The 25,808-nt window shown below is 40.9% G+C and overlaps 1 protein-coding gene across 1 annotated transcript in view; it reads left to right on the top strand.

Annotated features, from left to right (window-relative positions):
- The window catches only part of LOC126184452 (gamma-aminobutyric acid type B receptor subunit 2), a 206,741-nt gene that overhangs the window by 121,729 nt on the left and 59,204 nt on the right, over positions 1–25,808 (top strand). The window contains exons 4-9 of the mRNA XM_049926841.1: positions 5,752–5,985; positions 7,545–7,605; positions 9,342–9,576; positions 13,771–14,011; positions 14,227–14,349; positions 20,538–20,648. Of these exons, the coding sequence (XP_049782798.1) occupies positions 5,752–5,985; positions 7,545–7,605; positions 9,342–9,576; positions 13,771–14,011; positions 14,227–14,349; positions 20,538–20,648 (1,005 nt within the window). The remainder of the gene's footprint in view (positions 1–5,751; positions 5,986–7,544; positions 7,606–9,341; positions 9,577–13,770; positions 14,012–14,226; positions 14,350–20,537; positions 20,649–25,808) is intronic.

Here is a 25,808-nt window from a genome sequence, read left to right as displayed (position 1 = left end):
GTCCCATAGTGCTCAGAGCCATTTGAATCATTTGAACCTACTACTCTTCACTATTCCTTTCCCTGTTCTAGTAAATAACACTGAGTAGGGAAAATGACAGTATGCCACCACAAGTTTCGTAACCTTTCTAATATTGAGAATGGTGGGCTCCATGTCATCCCAAGTCGTTCAGCGACCGTAATCCATAAAATTACCAAATATGCAGCAACCAGTCGCAAATATGTTTGACATACGTTTTACTTCTGCTTAAGACAGTATTACTACTTATGGCACCTATTGGTTGAAAGCACTGATGATGACTGTTAATCAGTTGAAATCGATTTGCAAAAGTGAATAAATAAAACATGATTTTGCGACTGGTTGCTGCATATTTGATAACTTTCTAATATTGTTCTTATGACGCTTGCGCAAGGGGTAATAGTGAGGCAATGGAAACGTTTTCCCTCCCCCTCGAATATTAGTTCTACTGACGTCCAAACAGCGTGTCAGAAAGATACAAGATTCCTCAGCATCTGATTAATATTCTGACGTTGGCGTAACCTACGGGTAACACATAAAACCACGATCTGAATTCATTCGCCTGTCTCCTTGGTGTGGATCGGAAACATTCTAACAGTTCTGGAAAACAAGCTCTACTTCACCCTTGCACACACTCTCCTTTGTAGGTGCACTGAACCTTCCCAGAATTCTTACAATAACTCTAAGTACCTCTATACGTATCAGCCAAACCAATCACACAACACACACCCAGCAACGTTTAATTTTAGTACTTTCAGTATCTCAAGGCTCTCACATCGTATAATGTCCAGTTAGACGTTCATACTACAAACAATGGCATTCGAAAACGTCCCCATTTTCAAAGCTGTCGTTTAGCTTAGGAAGTTCTGAAGCGATTTCCGGCTAGTCTTCCAGTTACAGAATCAAATGCATGAAATTTGTATATGTCGTTGTGTGGTGCATTTCAGATTTTCTTGAAGAATAAATAACTCGGCAATGACATTGGCAAGTTCTGTCTTCGTTCGTAGACCGTTTATAATTAAACAAAAATACTTGTATCATAGACCATCAACGTACTGCATTCGGTTGGAGCTTTCTGTACAGTCTTGCGCACATACGTGAACCTACCCAGATCTTCGAGTGAGAAGCAAACAGTGTACCCTGCATCATCATTGCTTTATTGTGATAATATAAATGTGTATTATTTCGTGGAGATAATACTGTGAAGCCAACGCTTGAGACTTCATCAATCCCCCGCCCGTGGAACCATCTCCGGCTTCAGGCAGTACTACGGCCAACACTGCCCCTTTATCCTACATAGGAAAAAGAACATTAAGAGCAAATCATCTTATAGCGTTGACAGATTTTTTAAATGTTTGTTATAAAATATGCAAATAATCGGCCTATCTACAAATACTACCCGATGAATCAACAAACAAATCACGCTTAAATATTTTTTTTCCTGTGTAATACTATGAATCTACATCTACACCCGTACTCCGCAAGCCACCTGACGGTGTGTGGCGGAGGGTACCTTGAGTACCTCTATCGGTTCTCCCTTCTATTCCAATCTCGTACTGTTCGTGGAAAGGAAGATTGTCGGTATGCCTCTGTGTGGTCTCCAATCTCTCTGATTTTATCCTCATGGTCTCTTCGCGAGATATACGTAGGAGGGAGCAATATACTGCTTGACTCCTCGGTGAAGGTATGTTCTCGAAACTTCAACAAAAGCCCGTATTGAGCGTCTCTCTTGCAGAGTCTTCCACTGGAGTTTATCTATCATCTCCGTAACGCTTTCGCGATTACTAAATGATCCTGTAACGAAGCACGCTGTTCTCCGTTGGATCTTCTCTACCTCTTCTATCAACCCTATTTGGTACGGATCCCACACCGGTGAGTAGTATTCAAGCAATGGGCGAACAAGTGTACTCTAACCTACTTCCTTTGTTTTCGGACTGCATTTCCTTAAGATTCTTCCAATGAATCTCAGTCTGGCATCTGCTTTACCGACGATTAATTTTATATGGTCATTCCGTTTGAGATCACTCCTAATGCCTACTCCCAGATAATTTATGGAATTAACTGCCTCCAGTTGCTGACCTGCTATGTTGTAGCTAAATGATAAAGGATCTTTCTTTCTGTGTATTCACAGCACATTACACTTGTCTACATTGAGATTCAATTGCCATTCCCTGCACCATGCGTCAATTCGTTGCAGATTCTCTTGCATTTCAGTACAATTTTCCATTGTCACAACCCCTCGATATACTACAGCATCATCCGCAAAAAGCCTCAGTGAACTTCCGATGTTATCCACAAGGTCATTTATATATATTGTGAATAGCAACGGTCCTACGACACTCCCCTGCGGCACACCTGAAATCACTCTTACTTCGGAAGACTTCTCTCCACTGAGAATGACTTGCTACGTTCTGTTATCTAGGAACTCCTCAATCCAATCACACAATTGGTCTGATAGTCCATATGCTCTTACTTTGTTCATTAAACGACTGTGGGGAACTGTATCAAACACCTTGCGGAAGTCAAGAAACACGGCATCTACCTGGGAACCCGTGTCTATGGCCCTCTGAGTCTCGTGGACGAATAGCGCGAGCTGGGTTTCACACGATCGTGTTTGTCGAAACCCATGCTGATTCCTACAAAGTAGATTTCTAGTCTCCTGAAAAGTCATTATACTCGAACATAATACGGGTTCCAAAATTCTACAACTGATCGACGTTAGAGATATAGGTCCATAGTTCTGCACCTCTGTTCGACGTCCCTTCTTCAAAACGGGGATGACCTGTGCCCTTTTCCAAACTTTTGGAACGCTACGCTCTCCTAGAGACCTACGGTACACCGCTGCAAGAAGTGGGGCAAGTTCCTTCGCGTACTCTGTGAAAAATCGAACCGGTATCCCATCAGGTCCAGCGGCCTTTCCTCTTCTGAGCGATTGTAATTGTTTTTCTATCCCTCTGTCATCTATTTCGATGTCTACCATTTTGTCATCTGTCCGACAATCTAGAGAAGGAACTACAGTGCAGTCTTCCTCTGTGAAACAGCTTTGGAAAAAGACATTTAGTATTTGGGCCTTTAGTCTGTCATCCTCTGTTTTTGTACCATTTTGGTCACAGTGTCTGGACATTTTGTTTTGATCCGCCTACCGCTTTGACATAAGACCAAAATTTCTTAGGATTTTCTGCCAAGTCAGTACATAGAACTTTACTTTCGAATTCGTTGAACGCCCTCGCATAGCCCTCCTCACATTACATTTCGCTTCGTGTAATTTTTGTTTGTCTGCAAGACTTTGGCTATGTTTATGTTTGCTGTGAAGTTCCCTTTGCTTCCGTGACACTTTTCTAACTCGGTTGTTGTACCACGGTGGCTCTTTTCCATTTCTTACGATCTTGCTTGGCACATACTCATCTGATGAATATTGTACGATGGTTTTGAACTTTGTCCACTGATCGTATCTATACTTGAGATAAAACTTTTGTGTTGAGCCGTCAAGTACTCTGAAATCTGCTTTTCGTCACTTTTGCTAAACAGAAAAATCTTCCTTTTTTTAATATTTCTATTTACAGCTGAAATCATCGATGCAGTAACCGCTTTATCATCGCTGATTCCCTGTTCTGCGTTAACTGTTTCAAATAGTTCGGGTTTGTTTGTCACCAGAAGGTCTAATATGTTATCGCCACGAGTCGGTTCTCTGTTTAACTGCTCAATGGTAGTTTTCAGATAATGCAATTAAAAAATTTCACTGGATTCTTTGTACCTGCCACCCGTCATAAACGTTTGAGTCTTCCAATCTATATCTGGTAAATTAAAATCTCCACCCAGAACTATAACATGGTCGGGAAATCTACTCGAAATATTTTCCAAATTTTCCTTCAGGTGTTCTGCCACAACAGCTGCTGAGCTAGGGGTCCTATAGAGACATCCAATTACCATGTTTGAGCTTTAACCGTGACCTTCACCCAAATTATTTCACATTTCGCATCTCCGTCAATTTCCTTCGATACTATTGCACTTATTATTGCTATAAACACGCCTCCCCCTTCATTGTCCAGCCTGTCTCTGCGGTATAAATTCCAATCTGAGTTTAGAATTTCATTGCTGTTTACATCTGGTTTCAGCCAGCTTTCTGTCCCGAGTACTATGTGGACATTGTGACCGTTTATTAATGAGAGCAGTTCTGGGACCTTTCTATAGACGCTCCTGCAGTTTACTATTACCACATTAATATTGTCACTCCCTGTTGCGTTTTGCCTACAGCTACCTTGTCGCTTCTCAGGAGGCGTCTTGTCGGGCCTAGGGAGGGAATTCTCTAACCTAAAAAACCCACATGTGCCCTCCACACGTACTCCGCTACACTTGTTGCCGTTTCCTGCGTGTAGTGCACGCCTGACCTATTCAGGGGGACCCTACATTTCTCCACCCGATAGCGGAGGTCGGGAAATTTGCACCCCAGATCTCTGCAGAGTCGTCTGAGCCTCTGGTTTAAGCCTTCTACTCGGCTCCAAACCAGAAGACCGCGATCGGGTCTGGGAACGACATTACAAATAGTTAGCTCAGATTCCACCCCGCGCGCGAGGCTTTCCGCCTTCACCAACTCCGCGAACCGCCTGTACGGACTGAGGATGACCCCTGAACCCAAACAGCAGGAGTTATTGGTGCCAACATGAGCAACAATTTGCAGTCGGGTGCACCCAGAGCTCCTTATCACCGCCGGCAGGGCCTCCTCCACATCTCGGATGAGACCCCCCAGCAAGCAGATAGAGTGAACACTGGCCTTCTTCCCCGACCTTTCCGCTATTTCCCTAAGGGACTCCAGCACCATCCTAACATTGGAGCTCCCAATCACTAATAAACCCCTCCCCAGTGTGCCTGCCCGGACCTTGGTGAAGGAGCGGCCACATGTCCACTCACAGGCACAGCGGGCGACGCCACACGGCCAGCCTCCACATTGACCCTCCGCCTCGTGCGACGCGAACACCGTTGAACCCGCCACTCCCATAGGGGGAGAGGGTGGCCAAACCGCGCCCGGTACCCGCGAAGATGTCTCGACAGCAGGGACCGTGAGTGAAGCATGTAACACCTGGGGTGTACCATGCGACGGACCAGACTCCCCACTGCCGCTACACACCGAGGCAGCAGCCTGTAGACGGCTGAGCGCGGCCATCAGCACGTTCAGCTGTTCGCGAACAGTGGCCAGCTCCTCCTGCGTCCGTACACAGCAGTCACACATCCTATCCATCCTAAGAAATCTATTTACTGTAGAAAGTTAATCAACCTTTAACTAGGCTGCTAATTCACTAAAGGCGGCTGATAGCTGACTAAACTGTGGTTACTAGACACTTCTTGTTGGAAACAATGAAAATAAGCACTAACTGTTTCTGGAGTGTATTCAAAACAAACACGAAATCTATGGAACACTATTACTAGTACTCGAAAATTAAAGCTCCCTAAAAGCAAAAACACACGGGAAAAGAAGTGTCAAGTAAGAAAAACACAGTCAATAACTTAAATTTACGTAGCTTGCTGCACAGGAGATGTGAAGCAGACGGCAGTTTGAATTTTGTGTTACACACACAGTAATAAATCCGTCTGGACTTCACTGAATAAACAACATTTGAGAACGATGTCTAACTTTTAATTATGATTTCTTTATTGCAAGGGTGTTACAGAAACCATGCTGGCGGAAACAAGCGAGATGTCTTTGCTCTTTTGCTTTTTTTTTTTTTTTTTTAACAGACAGCGGATGAGTACCAGGCGGAGTACGACTCTCGGCGAGGCAACGAGTATTCTCGCTTCCACGGCTACACGTACGACGGCGTGTGGGCGGTGGCGCTGGCCATCCAGCACGTAGCTCACCGCATCCGGCACTTCCGCAAGAACCAGACCGTTGTCGACTTCCGTTACCGAGACCCACTCTGGGAGCAGCTCTTCCTCGAAGCTCTTCGCAACACCAGCTTCGAAGGCGTTACAGTTAGTCCACAACATTTATCCACTAGCAATAAGAGTTTCTGACCGCGATTACAAGCTGTCTAACTATTCAGGCGCACTTCAGGCTAATTTTGCCGCCAGCTTCTTTGTTTTAAAACAAGCAGAATTAATGCCAAACTCAAAACGAAATTAAGCTATTACAACACAGTGCCTTCCTTCGCAATATTCTGTTGGATATTTTATGTCTGTCAGAGAAATGTAAACATACTTTCCCATTCATTTACTTATTCATCCATTTGCTTTGCCTGGTCAAATTAGGGCCACAAGCCCTTTGTGACACTAATCAGACACCTTATAAAACCTCTGCTAACATAAAATATGCAATCAGATGTTGATTTACACAAAACCAACAACAATGTCAATAGAGTACAATACCGGGTGCTTTCAAAAGTTGTGTATAAGACTAACGTTACACTATGAAAATGTGTAAGTGATATTAGCTATCAGTTAGGTTAAAGTTAGGGATTAACCATTATGATAGTCATTATGATGATAATATGGTAATAATTGTGTATTTGGACTGTGAGATTTGGCAGCAGTAATCATAAAGAGCGTACTTAAAAAAGGATTAGAGGAAACATAAGCGGTGAGGGAAGAAAGAAAACTGGTGACATGGGTTTCTTAAGACTAATTATTTCTATTCAAGGATTCTTCTATGGTACTAAAGAGGTTATTAACGAGAAACAACATTAATTTATATTGGAAAACAATTCTGCTGTTTGCCAGATATTCCATTTCCTAGGGCACATTATAAAAGAGTTTCAAAGCTGGGTATTGCGCTTCTTTTGTGTGCCCAAGTTAAATTCCCTAGAGGAAAGTTCAGGTCATCTGTTCTCCTAATAATGTATTGGTTAACATTTTTATTATTCTTAGACTGCAATTGATTGTTGATAACAAATTTCAAGGGTGTATAAATGTTCTGTCAGGCTGTCGTTAATATTCCGAACTGTTTAAACAGAGCCTGCAAGATGTACGTGTGTTAACTTCACATATAACTCTAATTACTTACTTTGTAGCAGTGAATGCTTTTAGCCTAAGTGAGGAGTCACCCCAAAATATTATCCCTCAAGATATTAGTGAATGAAAATATGCAAAAATGTTAACTGCCTGTTTTTTATTACCCTACACTTGACAATTACTCTTATGGCAAAAGAAGCTGAACCTAATTGTTTTATCAAGCCACCAAATAGTTTACTTTTTTCAATTTAAGCTTATAACAACAATTATACGACTGAAAATAATATAAGACCAAAAAAGTACCTTTGATTCAGATACATTATTCTAAGGCTTATATATTGCACATTTCAAAGAGTATCTATGATTGATAAATTGCCTGAGAGACTTCACAGTGTTGCATATGGAAACAATAGCTTCAATGTGGCAGAACCCCATGAACTGCTTTGGATGATTTATTATACGGATATTGTAAAATATGTGTTTCATTCATACTCACACAGAATGTTCAAAACAACAAATTAATACAGATGATTATCAGCCTCTAAAGTGGTTTTCCTTACTAGAAGTTTCATTTTATTTTTCAGGGACCTGTCAGATTCTATCACAACGAAAGGAAGGCCAATATATTGCTCAAACAATTTCAAAGTAAGTTCATCAATGAACTATACATCTTACATATCTCTGATTAATAACTTTATGGGGTGCGTAATTTTTCATTTTTGCTCTTAACTGTTTTTATCTCCTGTAGTTAAATGTATTAACTGAAATAAGCTTGGTGTGGAGAGTTAGTAGTGTGAAATGTTGGCTTAAGGTATCTGACAAGCGAAGTTTGATTAAAATATAGTGTTAAGTTCATTTTTGCCTTACCTTACTGTGTACATTTACAAATGAGTTTTCCCAATATTGTGGTTTCGTTTTAGGCTGCTATTTATCATACTACTCTCATTTTTATGCGCCAATATCCATATGCAGTATGTCTTTCGTCAATCTGGCCAGGATACTGAATTAGCTTTAACAGAACGTTGTTCTAGACTTACACAGTAAACCAAAATATGTAACAGTATTTTTAAGCAAAATCTTCTCTTTCTGTATATATTGTTCCCATGCTCTTCACTCATCCCAAATGCAACTCAGAATAAGAGTTGCCATCTTCATATTCATTTCTAATGGGGTCTTGACGTGCTTCGTCAGGAATTCAGCATTAGAGTATTTTACTTATAATGATAATTACGATTATGTCATTTGTAGAGTTGTAATGAACATATAAGCTTTAAATAAGACAATTGTGTAATAACGTTGAAACAGATTTCGGTTAGTATTATAGTGAGACAACATATTTTTCCATATTTCGAAGTTTTAAGCGTTGAAAAGTCTAATATAGGATGTTTTTATAAAGGTATACACATAACTTCCAGTTTCTAATATACGTATCATCCATCATGACTATTATGAAAGTGGTCCATTGATATAGTCATTTTCTTTGTTCACTGTTATCAGAGTGAAGTACAGTTATTTTCCACCTCTCATTTTATTCCCTGAGTAATGTACAAATAACATTCATTCATTACTTTTGCTTTATCCCTTGATTAATAATTATTTAACTAACTGTCTCATACATGCTAGGAAATGTTAACCCACCTGAAGAGTTGCATGTATCAGCACGCCACTAGCAGGTTTCGATTAGGTGCGCCTGGCCCAGGTCGAAACTGCCCAACGGATTAACAATGAGGGCCAGTGTGGTGGCCAGCCTGTATGTAGCTCCTAGCCAGTTTATTACATACAAATAGGTGAATACTGAATTTGCCTCAATTAAACGATTCACAAACATTTAGAAAGCATTTGCACACTTTCACATGACATATATATAGATGCAGTCAATTGGAGTACACAAATTCCGATCGTGGGGAGAGGGTTGGGGAGAGGCGAGAAAGGGGCAGTTACAGGAAGGGCATGCAGTCACCATCTACTGATAACACTGCCAGATTCAATCATTAACACGCTTATCCTCTGAAGATACAGGATAAAGACCAGGAAAAAGAATAACATAACAGGTAATGTGCAGTTTGATTAACATGAAGAAGACTAATCCCATCACATTAGTTACTTACCTTTTAAGATTGTCTGATAAAAATAACTGTCCTGTCTGTTCTGATTTTGCTACCTCGTTAACCTCTATGTCAATCCCGAAACGAATCTATGAATTACGACGGCTACTAGGCTAACTAATAACTCGCTGTTATGCACTGGATATACGTTAAAAAATGTTATCATTATATAACTGGAGACCCATTACAAAAAATAAAATATATAAAATATAGGAGAACGCATGTGGTTGCTTTATCGTCTCCACGGAGAAAAAATCTATTTTATTTGTTTTTCAGATGGATCGGAAGTAAAAGTTGGTGAGTTCAATGGCGTCACAGAACAGTTAGACTTAACAAGGGGACTTCCAATAAAATGGCATGGCAAGTACCCTCCGAAAGATCGGACAGTTCAGATCTTTGAACATTCACATGTGAACATTACTATCTATTCACTGCTGGCGTCAGCGTCCTCCATAGGTATAGTAATGGCCATTACATTCCTGGCCATTAACATCACATATAGAAATCAGAGGTACGTACAGTTTACATTATGATAACTATTATTAGATGCTTTTGATTACTTCAGGATGTGAAACTTTCAGGATTTATGTAATGCATGTTAGTATCGAGTAATATGGCTGTGATATAGTTGTAGTCTTCAGTGCGAAGATTGGTTTCATGCAGCTCTCCACGCTACTCAATCCTGTGCAAGCCTCTTTATCTCCAAGTAAACACTGAAACCTACATCCATTTGAATCTGCTTCTTGCATTCATCTCTTGGTCTCTCTCCACCATTTTAATCCCATGCATTTCCTTCCAATACTAAACTGGTGGTTCCTTGATGTCTCAGAATGTATCCTGTCGACCGTTTCCTTCTTTTAGTCAAACAGTACCATAAATTTCTTCTCTCCCCAATTCTTTTCAGTACTTCCTCATTAGTTACGTGATCTAAACTTCAGCATTCTTTTGTTGCGCCATATTTCGAAAACTTCAATTATCTTCTTGTCTCAACTATTTATCGTCCACGTTTCACTTCCATACAAGACTACATTCTAGACAAATGCCTTCAGAAAAGGCGCCCTAACACTTAAATCTATATTCGATGTTAACAAATTTCTCTTCTTCAGAAACGTTTTTCTTGCCATTGCGTCAACATTTTATATACTCTCTACTTTGGCTGTAGTAAGTTATCTTAATGCCCAAATAGAAAGTTTCATCTACACTTTTAGTGTCTCATTTCTTAATCTAACTCCCTCAACATCTCCAGATTTAATTCAATTACGTTACTTTACTCTCATTTTGTTTCTGTTAATATTCATTTTATAACTTCCTTTGAAGACACTGTCAATTCCCTTCTACTGCCCTTACAAGCCCTTTCACAAAGTTTCAGTATCATCAGCAAACATCAAAATTTTTATTTCGTCTCTCTGAACTGTAGCTCCTTCTCAAGATTTTTCTCTGATTTCCTTTACTGCTTGCCCAATGTACAGGTTGAATACCATCATGCGTAGGCTACAAACCCGTCTCGCTCCCTACTCAAGCATTCTTCACTTTCATGCTTTCGTATAACTGCCTTCTAGTTTCTATACAAATTGTAAATAACCTTTGGCTCCCTGTATTTTACCTCTGGTACCTTCAGAATTTCAAAGAGTGTATTCGAGCCATCTCTCTTAAAAGGTTAACCTACATCTACAAATATTATAAGCGTAGGTTTTCGTTTCTTTAACCTATCTTCAAAGATAAGTCGTAGAGTCAGTATTGCCTCACATGTTCCTAAATGCCGGCCGGTGTGGCCGAGCGGTTCTAGGCGCTACAGTCTGGAACCGCGCGACCGCTACGGTCGCAGGTTCGAATCCTGCCTCGGGCGTGGACGTGTGTGATGTCTTTAGGTTAGTTAGGTTTAAGTAGTTCTAAGTTGTAGGGGACTGATGACCTCAGAAGTTAAGTCCCATAGTGCTCAGAGCCATTTCAAACATTTTGTTCCTAAATTTCTCTGGAATTCAAACTGATCTTCCCCGAGGTCGGCTTCTACCAAGTTTTCCATTCTTCTGTAAATAATTCGTACCAGTGTTTTGCAACCATGATTTATTAAACGAATAGTTCGGTAACGTTCACATCTATCAGCACCTGCTTTCTTTGGAACTGGAATTGTTACATCTTCTTGAAGTCTGACGGTATTCCGCCTGTCTCAAACATCTTCCACTCGAAGTGGAATAGTTTTATTATAGCTGGTTCCCACAATGATATCCGTATTTCTGCTGGAATATCGTCTACTCCAGGTGCCTTGTTTCTATGCAGCGCCTTCAGTGATCTGCCAGACTCTGCTTACAGTATCATATCTCATCGTCATCTACGTCTTGTCCCCTTGTTATAAAATTGCCTTCAGATGCATTTCCCTTGTACAGACTCTTTATATATTCCTTCCACCTTTGCAATTTCCCTTCTTTGCTTAGTTTTTCATCTGAGCTCATGATATTCGTACAACTGCTTCTCTTTTCTCCGAAGGCCTCTTCAATTTTCCTATAAACGGTATCTATCTTTCTCCTAGTTATATGTGTTTCTATAGCCTTGCATCTGTCCTCTAGTCATTCCGCCTTTGCCATTTGGCACTTTCTATCAATCTCATTTTTAGACGTCTATATTTATTTTTGCCTTCTTAATTTGCTGCATTTTTATATTTTCTCCTTTCACCATTTAAATTCAATATCTCCGGTGACATCGAAGTATTTCTATTAGGCCTTGTTTTTCTACCTATTTGATCCTCTGCTGCCGTCATTATTTCATCTCTCAAAGCTATCCATTCGCCTTCTACTGTATTCTTTCCCCTCTTTCAGTCCAACGTTGTCCAATGCTCTGCAACTCTCAGAAACCACTGGTTCTTTCAAATTGTCCACGTCCTGTCTCCTTAATTTCCTACCTTTTTAAAATTTCTTCAGTTCTAATCTACAGTTCATAACCGATAAATTGCCCCTCCCCCTGGAAATGTCTTACAGTTTAAAATCTGGTTCCTAAATCTCTGTCTTACCATTATATAATTAGTATGAAACGTTTCGGTATCTCCAGGTTACTTCCACGTGTATAGCCTTCGTTCATGATGCTTAAACCCATGAAATATACATTGTGTCCTATCCTCGTTGCCGTGATGACGCTATATACCTACTTGAAACACTATTTTGTACCATAATAGAATCAACATTACTTTAGATTACCTGATATCCAGCTTTTCAATCTATGTCTTTTTCTGTCGTTAATTTTTAGTATAAAATTAAAGCAGCAAGTTTCTAAGTGGGAATGGTACATAACCATCATGAGTTAAGAATTGACTACCAAATTCGTAAATAAAAGCCCAAAGTAACAGAAATTTTCCACATGAGATGGCAGCAACTAATTCACCCCAGCCATAGTTTCCTTGTTCAGTAATGGTGTATACTCTACATTGTATTGAAAATTTTTTTATTATTAAAAACATGTGACGAACAGAAAGTTCAAACTGCATTCATGGAGTTCATCACGTTTGCTTTCCCAGCGATCTCTCTACATAAATCTTGTATACCCGTTCTGAAATTTAAGATCTGTTTCTCATTGTCTAAGGACGTTGTTCCTGAGCAGTTTACAGGAAATTTTGGTAAAATTTCAAACATTGTCTTAAGTCTGAAACATAGGATGAAAATTAGGCGTCATGCCTCCAGTAGTTATCAGTATGTATGGCAGAAGGATTATTTCTGTGCAATTCAGACATAAAAATTATAAATATCTATAGCTTCACAGTCTTAATCTTATGAAAATTTCCTATGGTGTAAATTTAATAAATTCGTTCTAGAGCTGAAGTTCCTGCGTTATTAGCTACTTTGTGCACAACTGCCTCCAACGTATAAGCACAAGTACACAATATCAGTATTTCGTTCCATTACTCTGTTCAGAATATTTATGAGTTTCATACTGGTTATGCATTACTATTGGGATTGCAGACTTTACAAGCGATTGTGTTTTCAAAACGTCATGCTCAGTTCTTTCCTCAGTTAGCTTCTAATTTCCTCTTGTCTAATCTGTTTATTCTACAATTCTTTCCGTTTTTTCTCGAAATAAAAAGAAGTCCACTTGCAGGAAATTTCATTGCGTATTAAACTAACTCTTACTCATTTTACTAAGGTTTGAAGTTCATCTTTTCGTTCTTCCGTGTTTGCGATTTGAAAACTGGGTTGTTTTGGAAATCAGCCTTATGCAAACACGATTAGTTTATTTTCATATTTACCCAGACACCAATGTGTGGTCTTTTATGAGTCAAATTTTTATTTCTGTAAAGTACAATATCACATTTGTAATAATGTAACTGCTGTAGGCCTAAGAAATACAGTATTTGCAATTTGCTTCGTTTGGTTTAAACACTCACCTTGAAATTACATCGCTAACTCAACTGCATTATTATACATCGATTTTAGTGCTCGTTGACGTCGTTTTTTTGACAGCATGTCATCCGCAAACTATCCATGTAGAAAATTATTTGCCCCTGTTTTATTTACATAGAGATATAAATTAATTACAAGTGAGTAGTTGGACAATGCGTAACTTTTGCATTTGCCATATAACTCAGAATGTTCCCATATCTCCATTTCTCTGCAGTATCCAGCTACAAATTTAAGACCATATTATATTACAGCATATAATGTAGTAGCCAGGCTACGCTTCACAATTTCCATTTATTCATGTATTTACCTTGTTTTAACAGGTATATAAAGATGTCGAGTCCATATCTAAACAACCTGATTATAATTGGATGTATGTTAACGTACAGCAGTGTCATATTTTTGGGACTGGACTCCACCTTAACCAGTGTTGAATCTTTTCCATACATTTGTACAGCGAGAGCGTGGCTTCTCATGGCTGGTTTTTCACTGGCATTTGGATCCATGTTTTCTAAGACCTGGAGGGTCCATTCAATATTTACTGACGTGAAGCTCAACAAGAAGGTAAATCAAAATTTCTACACCTTAGCATAATTTTTAAATACAGTGTTAACTAAAATATTAATATCGCCTTTGACGAAGCTTACTTAGCGCAACTAACACTCAGAGTCTTACGTTGGATGTTAAAATCTATTAGACTTTGCAGTGCAACCTATTTTCATTATTATATTAAAAGCAATCTATAAATTACATAACTGTCTGGTCGATTCTCCTTACAGGTTATTAAGGACTATCAGCTCTTCATGGTAGTTGGTGTCCTCCTTGTTATCGACCTGGCTATAATGACGACTTGGCAAGTGACTGACCCATTCTACAGGGAAACCAAGACAATGGAGCCGTATGTAAGTGACAACTCAGAAATCACTACAGATAAATAAAGTTAATTTTCACAACATGAGATATAATTTTAAAAATATTAGTACATCAGTACATTATCCATAAATGTAAAACTCAACTTCTATCGTTGTAAATATTTGTCTCCATGGTTCTTTAAATTTTCAAAAGCTATCATTAAAAACCGTATCTTCAGGTATAATCCTTAAGACATTGTACAGTCAACCGCGAAGAATATTTAGCAAAATTATTAGTAGTTGCTTTTTATCTCTTTAAGTAGCCCAAAGAGAGGGGAGGGGGGGTTGTAAATAATTGATGCACGCCTACTACACACACAAATCTCACTTATCTTATCTTTGTGATACTTATGAAGAATATTCGATGGATGTTTGACTGTTCTTCCTGAGATGTGAGTACTAGTTCTCAAAATTCATCCCGTAGCGTTTCATGAGAAACGAAATTTACATTTACATTATTTGATCTTTTGCACAATACTTTCGAATGTAATTGAAACATTCTTAATTAGTATTTGACTTCCCGGTCATCCAGCCAATCGATTAACTTTTGGGATTTCGATCAGCTTTTTTTACCTGTTTTAACAACGGAACATATACAAATTTTAACGGATTCAATTCATTTTCTTTGTCAGTTCGGTTAAAACCTTCACACATACTGCTGTTATAGGGCAGAGCACACAGCACACATGCAGTAATGACACATTTGAAATCTACATTCATGCCGGAGGTGGGATTCGTAATCACTATCACCACTTTAGAGATGTCAACCTGCTAAAACATACCGCTATTAATACTGCAAGCAGTTTCTTCACTCTCTTCTTCAGGACGACTTGACGAGAATCCCAAATATTGTAGCATTCATTGGTGTTATATATGACATACACGTTTAATGTGATCAGTAGTCTCCATACCAGTGCCACTATCGATGGTATGAAGGACCAGTTACAACAGTTTTTGTATGTCCATCCTTTTAGCAGTAGGTCTCTGGGACGACGGCCGTTTACAAACAAACAAACAAAAACACCTACAGCCGTCCTTATGATTTTATTGTATTATGTCGCTACCAGTTTCAACGCTTCAGTGCTGTTTTTGATGCGGTACAGGTTGATATGATCCCCATGCATAACACATCAGTTGCCAGCATTTCTGGATACGCAGATAATATGTCAGAGCTCCAGCCATCAACTGCCTACTTGGCAGAGGATGTTTACGTGACATTAAATGGGGTTCCTGGTACGTCTTCCATTGTCTCCCACCCACAAACGATACAGAATCCCTCTGTCTTATAACGTACTACTGTCGGTTCGCCAACAGCACCCGACCAGCGACCTGCACCTTAAACAAGACAGTACACCACCCCATCGATCACAGAATCGCCGCGTGGTCTAGGGCGCCCTGCAGCGGTTCGCTCGGCTCCCCCCTCCCTCCACCCCCTCGGACGTTCGAGTCCTCCCACCAGCATGGGTGTGCGTGTTGTCCTTAGCGCAAGTTAGATTAAGTAGTGTGTAAGCCTATGGACCGATGACCTCAGCAGTTTGGTCCCATAGGGACTTACCACCGATTTCCAATTTTCCGATCACAGAATCTTTTTAGGAATACTCTTCAGATATGAGTGTGATTATGTGTTGCTCCAAGACCCTTAGTCTCAATGCTGTTGAGCCATACGGAACATCATCAAGAGATCTGTGCTTGCCTTGGACTCGATTTTGACCAAGCTCCGCTAAATAGTCGGCTGTACCTGAGTCGATAAGCATAATGCTGGCTCCTCGACTCGTTCGTTGTTTCGTGGAATTAAAGGCAACTTGCGTCGCCACAATCGTCAGGGTGAAAGAGGATGCCGCATGCTACATGGTAGATGTGTCTAATTCGATTGCTCATCAGTGAAAATCCCGCCGTGAATTAGAGCAGCCAGACATCTTAAGTACGAGAAGTTACCAGGTGAGATTCTCAGCGAATATTTCAGCTGGAAGTCTTTAAGATCACCTAACTGGACCACACATCTTACCAGTGCCTTGGACTGTACACTCCCCTGAACTCATCCCTCATAACTGTTAGCCCTGAGGTTATCTAAAGTCCCTCGAGTACTCATCACCAGTAAGAGCAGTAACTGAGCTTATTGAGCGCATCTTTACAGCATTTGATACAATCGGAGGGGAGCGTGGAATCTTCTAAAGGATCAGACAAAACTTGGTTCGTCGTTGAACATTTTGTAACGATGTTGGTCGTCGTGACATTGAATATTTATTCGAAAGTAGAGAAGCCACTGATTCGGTTTATAGTATTTGATTGGACTCTTCCTGCTTTTTCAATAAAAGTTTTCCAAACTACAGCAGTCTGATGTGACATTTAACCTACCGAGTAGAAACTTTATTTCACATTTCCAGCTATAGGTTCCTTATATCAGAAGTTCCGAATTTTATCCCATACAGTCTCCTAAAATTTTAAAACGTCATTCTGTTACATACTGTGTGTACAAGGTCAACAAGTTGCATGTCATCAATCAATGTACGTCTTAAATACGTCAGACGTGCAACTAAGAGCTAGTAGGACCTCTTACGCTACTATTACAGTTTTGTTCTTCAGGAAACGCTTTCAGCTAAGTTCTGTTGGCAGAATTTGTTTCCATTATTCCGCATGGGTGATGAATCGTTGCAGACAGTTTTCCTACCAATCCGAAATGGCACGTAACCGACGCTCCAGATCAATCCACAGTTTCACAGTGTGGTTTACGTCGTGTGTTTTAGCATACCAGCCGGCCGCGGTGGTCTAGTGGTTCTAGGCGCGCAGTCCGGAACCGCGGGACTGCTACGGTCGCAGGTTCGAATCCTGCCTCGGGCATGGATGTGTGTGATGTCCTTAGGTTAGTTAGGTTTAATTAGTTCTAAGTTCTAGGGGACTTATGACCTAAGATGTTGAGTCCCATAGTGCTCAGAGCCATTTGAACCAGCCAGCCATTAGCAGACCAGTTTAGCAAACCTATCTGATTTCTTCGAACCCCCTTGCAGATATATCTTTCTTGGAAAGAAGGATTATCAGGCTGATATACAAAAGATTCGATTCTACATTTTTAACATAGTGTGGAAAATGTCTTATTTTCGAACATATTTTCATAGACTCTTGAGTAGAATTTCACTATCGATGGAAACTAAACATCCGAGATCAAGCCACGAAAATCAGTTATAGAGCATCGCACGACCTCCATCGAAATTCACTATCCTTACCACACAGTCAGATATATCAAGCTTCCATGAAGCTCACAGAAAGCCATGTGAATGCCGTTACCAATTACTCGATAAATCCTCCTTACACATCTTCGAACATCAGTAACAACACCATAAAAAAAAGTTCCGTCGCCTCTCGACGGATCGTTTGGCCACTGACTGCCTTTAACAGAACTGCAATGGACGTTCTCGGTAACTGTGGTGGTCGTACGGGGGTTCATATCACCAGAGATGATTCCGGGGCAGGGATAAAACCATAAACTATTTTAATGAACATAAAATTAATTATTCACAACTAGCATCTACGGAGGCAGCAAATTAGCTGAACACAAATAAATGATCTTATTCATCGATAACTGATACTGAATAATTGTCTCTGATAGTTCATGTCTACTACACTAACACCTGAAGTAACTATTTTCGAGACAGCCTTCAGTCACTGCAGAGTGCTTAATAGTAGAAGTCTAAATTCACTCAGACCCAGTCGTGGACGGCAGTCCTTGGACACAAACTACTAAAATCAAAAACAAACGAACAGATATCGCGTCCAGATGTCCATAATCCACGGGGGGCCAATGTAAGAGGGGTGGAGGCCCGGAGTCGACGGCTGGCTGTTTGTTGTGGTCGTAAAGGCCTAACTTCCAGGATGGTGTGGCGGCTGGAACTGCTGGCTCCAAGGCTCGGTAGCTGCCTAAATACTGCTCCAGCGGACGGATATTGTTTGACCTACTTGCTGGCACGTGATAAGGCAAAAGCAAATAGTGCATCGTTCGCCGTGCCTCTAGTGGCGATACAAAATGTCGCTTGTATGTTAATCAGGCGCTGCTCGTCTTTGCAGTGTCCACTAGAGTTGCACACGAAAACAAACCGTTGTCGTTGTTGTTGTCAGCCGGGAGTGTTTACAAGTGGTTTCCCGTAGTAGTCTTGCCTGTAGGACTCAACCCGCCGGACATGCTTCAGTTGCCAATGGACAGTGTGTCACAATACAGCAGTAATATAGTAGTTGAAACACAAATGTGACGACTGGCTCGTTCAGACTGAGAAAGTTAACGCAGTAGTAAGTCAGTTTATTTTTATTTATTTATTTATTTATTTATTGTGAAATTCGTGGTTCGGATTCCGTCCAGCCACCCAGATTTTAGTTTTCCGTGTTTTCCGTAAATCTATTACGGTGAACACCAGGATGGTTACATTGAAAAGATCAGGATCGATTTCCTTCCCTGTTCTTTCCAAATCTGAGGCTGCGCTTCGTATTTAATAATCTCAATGAGCGAGGCAGTGTAGTGGTCAGACACTGAACTCGTATTCGGAAGTGTGGCATTTCAAAGCCACATCCATGTATCCAAATTTAGATTTTCTGTGCTTTCCGAAATTGTTTAAGGCAAATTGTAAAATGGTTTCTTAGAAAAGGTACGGTCGAGTTCCTTCCCCAATATGAGTTTGCGGTCGATGGGACATTAAGCCCTAACCTTCCTTCTTTATTAGTCTAATAAGTTCGTCATCGGTTTTCTTCTTTCCTTCCGTCCTCCATACACATTATTTTAGAGAGTCAGGACACTTCTTCTTATTTTCGTAAGCATTAATGCCATCTATGATGGCCTCCACTGTGCTCGAAATTTGGCATTTTTTTTTTATTTAACTTTGCGGCCCAATGCTCTTCCTGTTGTCGTAGTCATCAGTTACCTAATTCAAGGAAGTAGTGTGTACAACCTCTCTCTGAACTGAGTAAAGTTTGTCGCTTTGTGTGACAGTATGTACTAAAGAAAGGACAGAGGCTATCGTTAGTAAATAGTTAACATGGTATGTAGATTAATTAAGTTAGGCAGTAGATATGTAGATAAATTAAGTTAGTCAGTAGCGTCATCGTAGTAATTAGGAAATTACCTGGGAAGTATCTCTCTGAAAACAATTTTTAAATAAAATTATAGCAAAATATTTATTACAAACAAATGAAATGCTGTTGTTTGCTTTAGGTACATTGCCAATAAATAAACAGTTCTGTATAAGTGTAGGTATTAACCTGTTACTGTATGGGACTCCATTTTTTTTATGTTTTGGGGCTAAATATATTAGAATCCAGATTTCCTGGACTCATCACTGAACTGTCAATTGTCCCTTGTATAATATCCAGAGGCAATCTTATATCTTGAAAGATCATACGCCAAACCATAATATCACCCGTTCTCGCAGCTGAGATGTCCCTCAGTGAGCTTCTGGTTTTCGCTATTCCCAGGATATATCAGTACCGATTTTAGGTTACCATCTGCACCCAAACACCATGAAGCTTCGCCATTGAACGCTGGTCAAAACCATTATGCATACAGTTATACCAATTGCTCCCTAGAGAAGAGCGAAAAGTCTATCATTGTTTATAGATGATGCCTAACGAACTCTTGGAGGACACATCATGTTGCACAGAAAATTGCGGTATCGCGCTGGCCAATGCAGCTGCTTACCAATGTCACGAAACGTCTTTAGTTGGTGAACGCGACGATCTCCGTTTCTTTCTTCTGAGTCTGTTTCATTATACTGAAACCACTCACTCTGTCGTTGCACACTGTAACCCAAACGACCCAAGAAGTCATACATTTGCTGGAATATAAGCGTGTTCCCCAATTACGACAAAACGACCTTGCTCAAAAATGTTATTATTTGATTCAAAAAATTGGCCAGAGTTCGCTGCATACTGCATATTTACAGAATTTCACCCCGGACGACTGCAGTATAATGGCCTTTTCAACCGATGTTTCCCGATTATTATACGCTCAGTGAGTATAAGGATCATAAATTCTCAGATTTTCCTTCCACGTAAATTGTTTTATTGGTGTACTTTTATTTCAGATGACGTTACATTTCTGTGCACAGTTTTGTCAACAGGTGTGGAGAAAAAAAATGATAATATCGTTGAAGTAGTATACACTACACTTTGACTAACCATATTGTTTTCTTGATTCACAGCCGCACCCGTCGAGTGAAGATATACTTATAGTTCCGGAAAACGAATATTGTCAGAGCGAAAGAATGACGGTTTTCGTTGGCTCAATTTACGCTTACAAAGGTCTTCTAATGGTAAGTACACTTGAAATATCATTGAAATACTCGTTGTTGTTGTTCTAAGTTATTACTTTAATCCAAACGAAACAGTTTCAATTCCTTGAAATTCATTGTTCCCAGTATTAATGGAACTATGAGGTTAACATAGTCATGTGCTCGCACACGCGGCGTTTCTAGAGTGAAGGGTCGCCCCGTGTTTCTATTTTCCTCTGTCATCCACTGATGTCGAGATGCAGTCGACCAGTCGAGCTTGTGAATAAGTACTTGCCCATCACTTTGTCCGCACAGAATTCCAGTAACACGGTATCCATTCCAATAAACATTATATCATTCCTTGTGACGCCCTCTATACCACGTCTACATCTGCATACATAATCCACAAGCGACTTTGTACCACCACTAGTCACTTCCTTTCCTGTTCCACTCGCAAATATGGCTAGGCAAAAACGATTGTCTACATGCCTCCGTACTAGCCATAATTCTCTTGTATTTGTGATCCTTACGGGACATTTTCGTTGGCGGCAGTATAATCGTTCTGCAGTCAGTTGAAAATGCCGGTTCTCTATTTTTTTTTTTAAATAGCGTTTCGCATAAGAGACGTCATCTTCCCTCCAGGGATTCCCATTTGAGTTCACGAAGCATCTCTGTAATACTTGCGTGCTGATGGAACGTATCGGTAACTAATGTAACATCACGCCGCAGAATTACTTCGATGTGAAACGTCCCCTTAGAACAATTTATACACGACTGTGCTTAACCTGACACACAATACTATTTAGCGCAACGCAATCTGACTTTCAAAAATCCTTGCAAAAGAATGGCCCTGACTAACATTAAACTATACCTTTCACAAATCACTTACCTCACAAAAATCTTCATTACTCGAGCTACTGCAATACAGCGAGCGCCACTACTGCCAGCTAAATAAAAGATTCAAACTACAGAAGGCACTAACTACTGATAGGGATAGTTAGCAAATGAAAGATTTTAATAGAGAACAAACACTGTATTTACCTTAATATCATCAAAAGTCATAATATATGTAATTTCAAAACTCCGCCATCTCTCTCCTCACATCCACCACTGCTGGCGGCTCACCTCTAACTGCGCAACGCTACGCGCTGTTCACATCCAGCTTACGCTGCCTAACACTACAATGGCAGACAACAATGCAAACTAGCCACAGACTGCACACAGCACAGCCAGTGATTTTCATATAGAGCGCTACGTAACTTTGCCAATAAGAAAACATAAACAGCCTACTTACATAGCCCCCATGCTCCCCACAAAAAATTTTACAAATTTTTTTGGACACTGTTATATTCATAGGATTTTGTTTCTACACATTTGCAACGTAAATTCTCGACCTGTGAAATTTTTATATGAGACTGTCACTGTAGCGGAAACTGCTGTCGTAAATATTTCCGTAAGAAAGTTAAGTGACCACCTGCACGTGCGTCGTCGGCACACAGCTGTGTCAGACACCTGGAGAACAAGCCATTAGGGTGTGCCTTTCCGGAAGCACAGGTAGAAAAAAAAAGGGGACGTTACAGATGCCTTCCTGCAATCCGAGCTGTTGCGGATCCCAAACACTCGAGCAGTACTCAAGTGTGGATCACACTAGCGTTCAATACGCGGACCTCTTTGGCAGATGAACCACACTTTCCCAAAACTCTCTCAGAAACCGAAGTCAATCATTCGCCTTTCCTACCACCGTACTTACATGCTCGTTCCAATTCATTTTGCTTTGCAACGTTCCGCCTAAATATTTAATCGACGTGATTGTGTAAAGCAGCACACTGCTAATGCTCTGTTCGAACATTACGCAATTGGTTTTCCTAATTATCTGCATTAACTTAGAATTTTTTCTGTACTTAGGCCAAGCTGCCATTCATAACAGCAACTACAAATTTTGTCAAGTCTTCTTGTATCATCCTACAGTCAGTCACTTCCGACTCCTTCCCGTACACCACAGCATCATCAGCAAACAACCACTTATTGCTTTACTCCCAGCCCGCCAAATCATTTATGTAAATAGAAAATAATAGCCGTTCTATCACACTTGCTGGTGCACTCTTGGCGATACCTCGTCGAGGAAAACCTCCTGGATTCTGTTACGTCAGAATTCTTCAAACCACACACATATCTGGGAACATATTCCGTATATTCGTTCCTTAGCACTGGGATAACGTGTGAAACGCTTACCGAAAATCTAGGATATGAAATTTGCCTGTTGCGTTTCACCCATACCTCGCACAATATCGTGTGAGAAAAGGGCAAGCTGAGTTTCGCACGAGCGATGCTTTCTAAAACCGTGCTGACTTTTGGACAGAATCTTTTCCGTCTCAAGGACATTTCTTACATTCGAACTGAGAATATGTTCAAGAATTCTGCAGCAAACCGATGTTACGGATATTCATCTGTTATTTTGCGGGCCCATACTAAAGAGGCTGTCTACACTACGCTTGTCTGTCCTATGCTAGAGTAAGCTGTGGTGTATGGGATCCTTACCAGACAGGATTGACGGAGGACGTCGAAAAAGTCCAAAGGAGGCAGTTCGTTTTGTATTATCGCGAAATAGGTGAGAAAGTCACGGATATGATAAGCGAGATGGGGTGTTAAACATTAAAAGAAAGGCGTTTCTAGTTCCGGCGAAATCTTTTCATGAAATTTCAGTCACTAACTTTTTCTTCTGATCATTTTATTGTCAACAACCTACGTAGGAATAAATAATCATCGTAATACAATAAGAGAAATCAGAGTTCGTACAGAAAACTTGAACTGTTCACTTTTCCACGCGGTTTTAGAGTGGAACGATAGAGAAATACAGGGTGATCAAAAAGTCAGTATAAATTTGAAAACTTAATAAACCACGGAATAATGTAGATAGAGAGGTAAAAATTGACACACATGCTTTGAATGACATGGGGTTTTATTAAAACAAAAAAAAAGTTCACAAAATGTCCGACATATGGCGCTGGACACAAAGCTGCTACCGTGACGGGTGAGAGGTACGCCGATATGTTACAGAATCGCATCATCCCCAGCCTGGCTGATAAACACCTGCTGAAACGTACGATGTTTATGCAGGATGGCGCTCCACCCCATATTGCTGGACGCGTGAAAGATCTCTTGGCTCGTCGTTTGGTGATGATCGTGTGCTCAGCCGCCACTTTCGTCATGTTTGGCTTCCCAGGTCCCCAGACCTCAGTCCGCGCGATTATTGGCTTTGGGGTTACCTGAAGTCGCAAGTGTATCGTGATCGACCGACATCTCTAGGGATGCTGAAAGACAACATCCGACGCCAATGCCTCACCATAACTCCGGACATGCTTTACAGTGCTGTTCACAACATTATTCCTCGACTAATGGTACTGTTGAGGGATGATGGTGGACATACTGAGCATTTCCTGTAAAGAACATCATCTTTGCTTTGTCTTACTTTGTTATACTAATTATTGCTATTCTGATCAGATGAAGCGCCATCTGTCGGACACTTTTTTAACGTTTTTATTTTTTTGGTTCTAATAAAACCCCATGTCATTCCAAGCATGTGTGTCAATTTTACCTCTCTATCTACATTATTCCGTGATTTATTCAGTTTTCGAATTCATACTGACTTTTTGATCACCCGGTAATTTGAAGAACCCTCTGACATGTACATCAGTGTGAACGGCAGAGTAGACATGCACATCGGTACGTAGATGTCGCTTGGGACTTTCCGCTGGTAGAGAGATTCGCGATATGTACGATTTAAGTAAGGCGCTAGTGACGTAGGGTACTCTTTGTAAAACCGAACTGGGCTTCCATCCGGACCCAGTGCCTTATTTGTTTTGAACTCTTTCAGTTGCTTCTCTACCCCAAGTATGCCTATTACTTTGCCCTCCACACGGGAGGACCACGAGCTTTCTACACAGCTACCATGTGTCATCTATGAAAATGTTCCTCGGAAACAGGGATGAAACATTAGTGAAAAGTCTTGGACATCGATTACTGTCTCTTAATACGGAAGTTTAAAACGAAGTAGACACCGGAATTGAAAGCCTTCATTACACGATCGATTATCAAAAAACTGTTTCCAATCTGCCGCTGTTCCATACCCAGCAAGTTTCGGCGATTTCACGCGTTAGTAATCCAGATTTTCGAGGAGTGGAAGCGGCGGACGGCGTCCTCGGGCATAGGGAGAAAGCGCGCGCCTCCAGCGGCCGGAACAATGGAGCGCAAGAAAGTGACAGGCTGACAGACGCGGGAAAGGCGCGACGACTTGCCGCGGGTCAACGGTCGCCGCCAGCCAACCAGCCGGCGCGGCCGCGGCGCGCTCTAGGTGCTCGGCCGCTGCGCGTCACCGGCTCACTCCCTCGCGCATAGCCAATAGCAGGATGGAGCCCGACTCACTCGCCATTAGTTAGCGAGGGATTAACCTGCACAGTCGCCGACGAAGCTTCGGCATTCGCTCCTTCGCTATGTTGCCCATAACATCCGTTGCTCAAATTCAAATGGCTCTGGGCACTATGGGACTTAACATCTATGGTCATCAGTCCCCTAGAACTCAGAACTACTTAAACCTAACTAACCTAAGGACAGCACACAACACCCAGTCATCACGAGGCAGAGAAAATCCCTAACCCCGACGGGAATCGAACCCGGAAACCCGGGCATCCGTTGTTACCATGCGCGTATTATTATGCCGACGAATAACAACTTTAATTATACACAGAAAACTTTCCATTATACGGGTTACTGTGGACCTCAGATTATGACCAAAAACCCGTAAAATCCAAAATACACGTTTTTCTTACCGGAAACTGCTGTTAACTGTATTTACAAAAGATACTACATGTGGACACGTTTTGCCTTTGGTGCCACGCAGATTGTACACTGTTGTTGTTGTTGTGGTCTTCAGTCCTGAGACTGGTTTGATGCAATTCTCCATGCTACTCTATCCTGTGCGACCTTCTTCATTTCCCAGTACGTACTGCAGCCTAAATCCTTCTGAATCTGCTTAGTGTATTCATCTCTTGGTCTCCCTCTACGATTTTTACCCTCCACGCTGCCCTCTGATACTAAATTGGTGATCCCTTGATGCCTCAGAATATGTCCTACCAACCGATCCCCTCTTATAGTCAAGTTGTGCCACAGACTCCTCTTCTCCCCAATTCTATTCAGTACCTCCTC

Source organism: Schistocerca cancellata, chromosome 4 (genome assembly GCF_023864275.1).
Source record: "Schistocerca cancellata isolate TAMUIC-IGC-003103 chromosome 4, iqSchCanc2.1, whole genome shotgun sequence".
NCBI classification, from domain to species: domain Eukaryota; kingdom Metazoa; phylum Arthropoda; class Insecta; order Orthoptera; family Acrididae; genus Schistocerca; species Schistocerca cancellata.
Note: the sequence above shows the minus strand (reverse complement) of the source record. Positions and strands in the feature narration are given on the sequence as shown.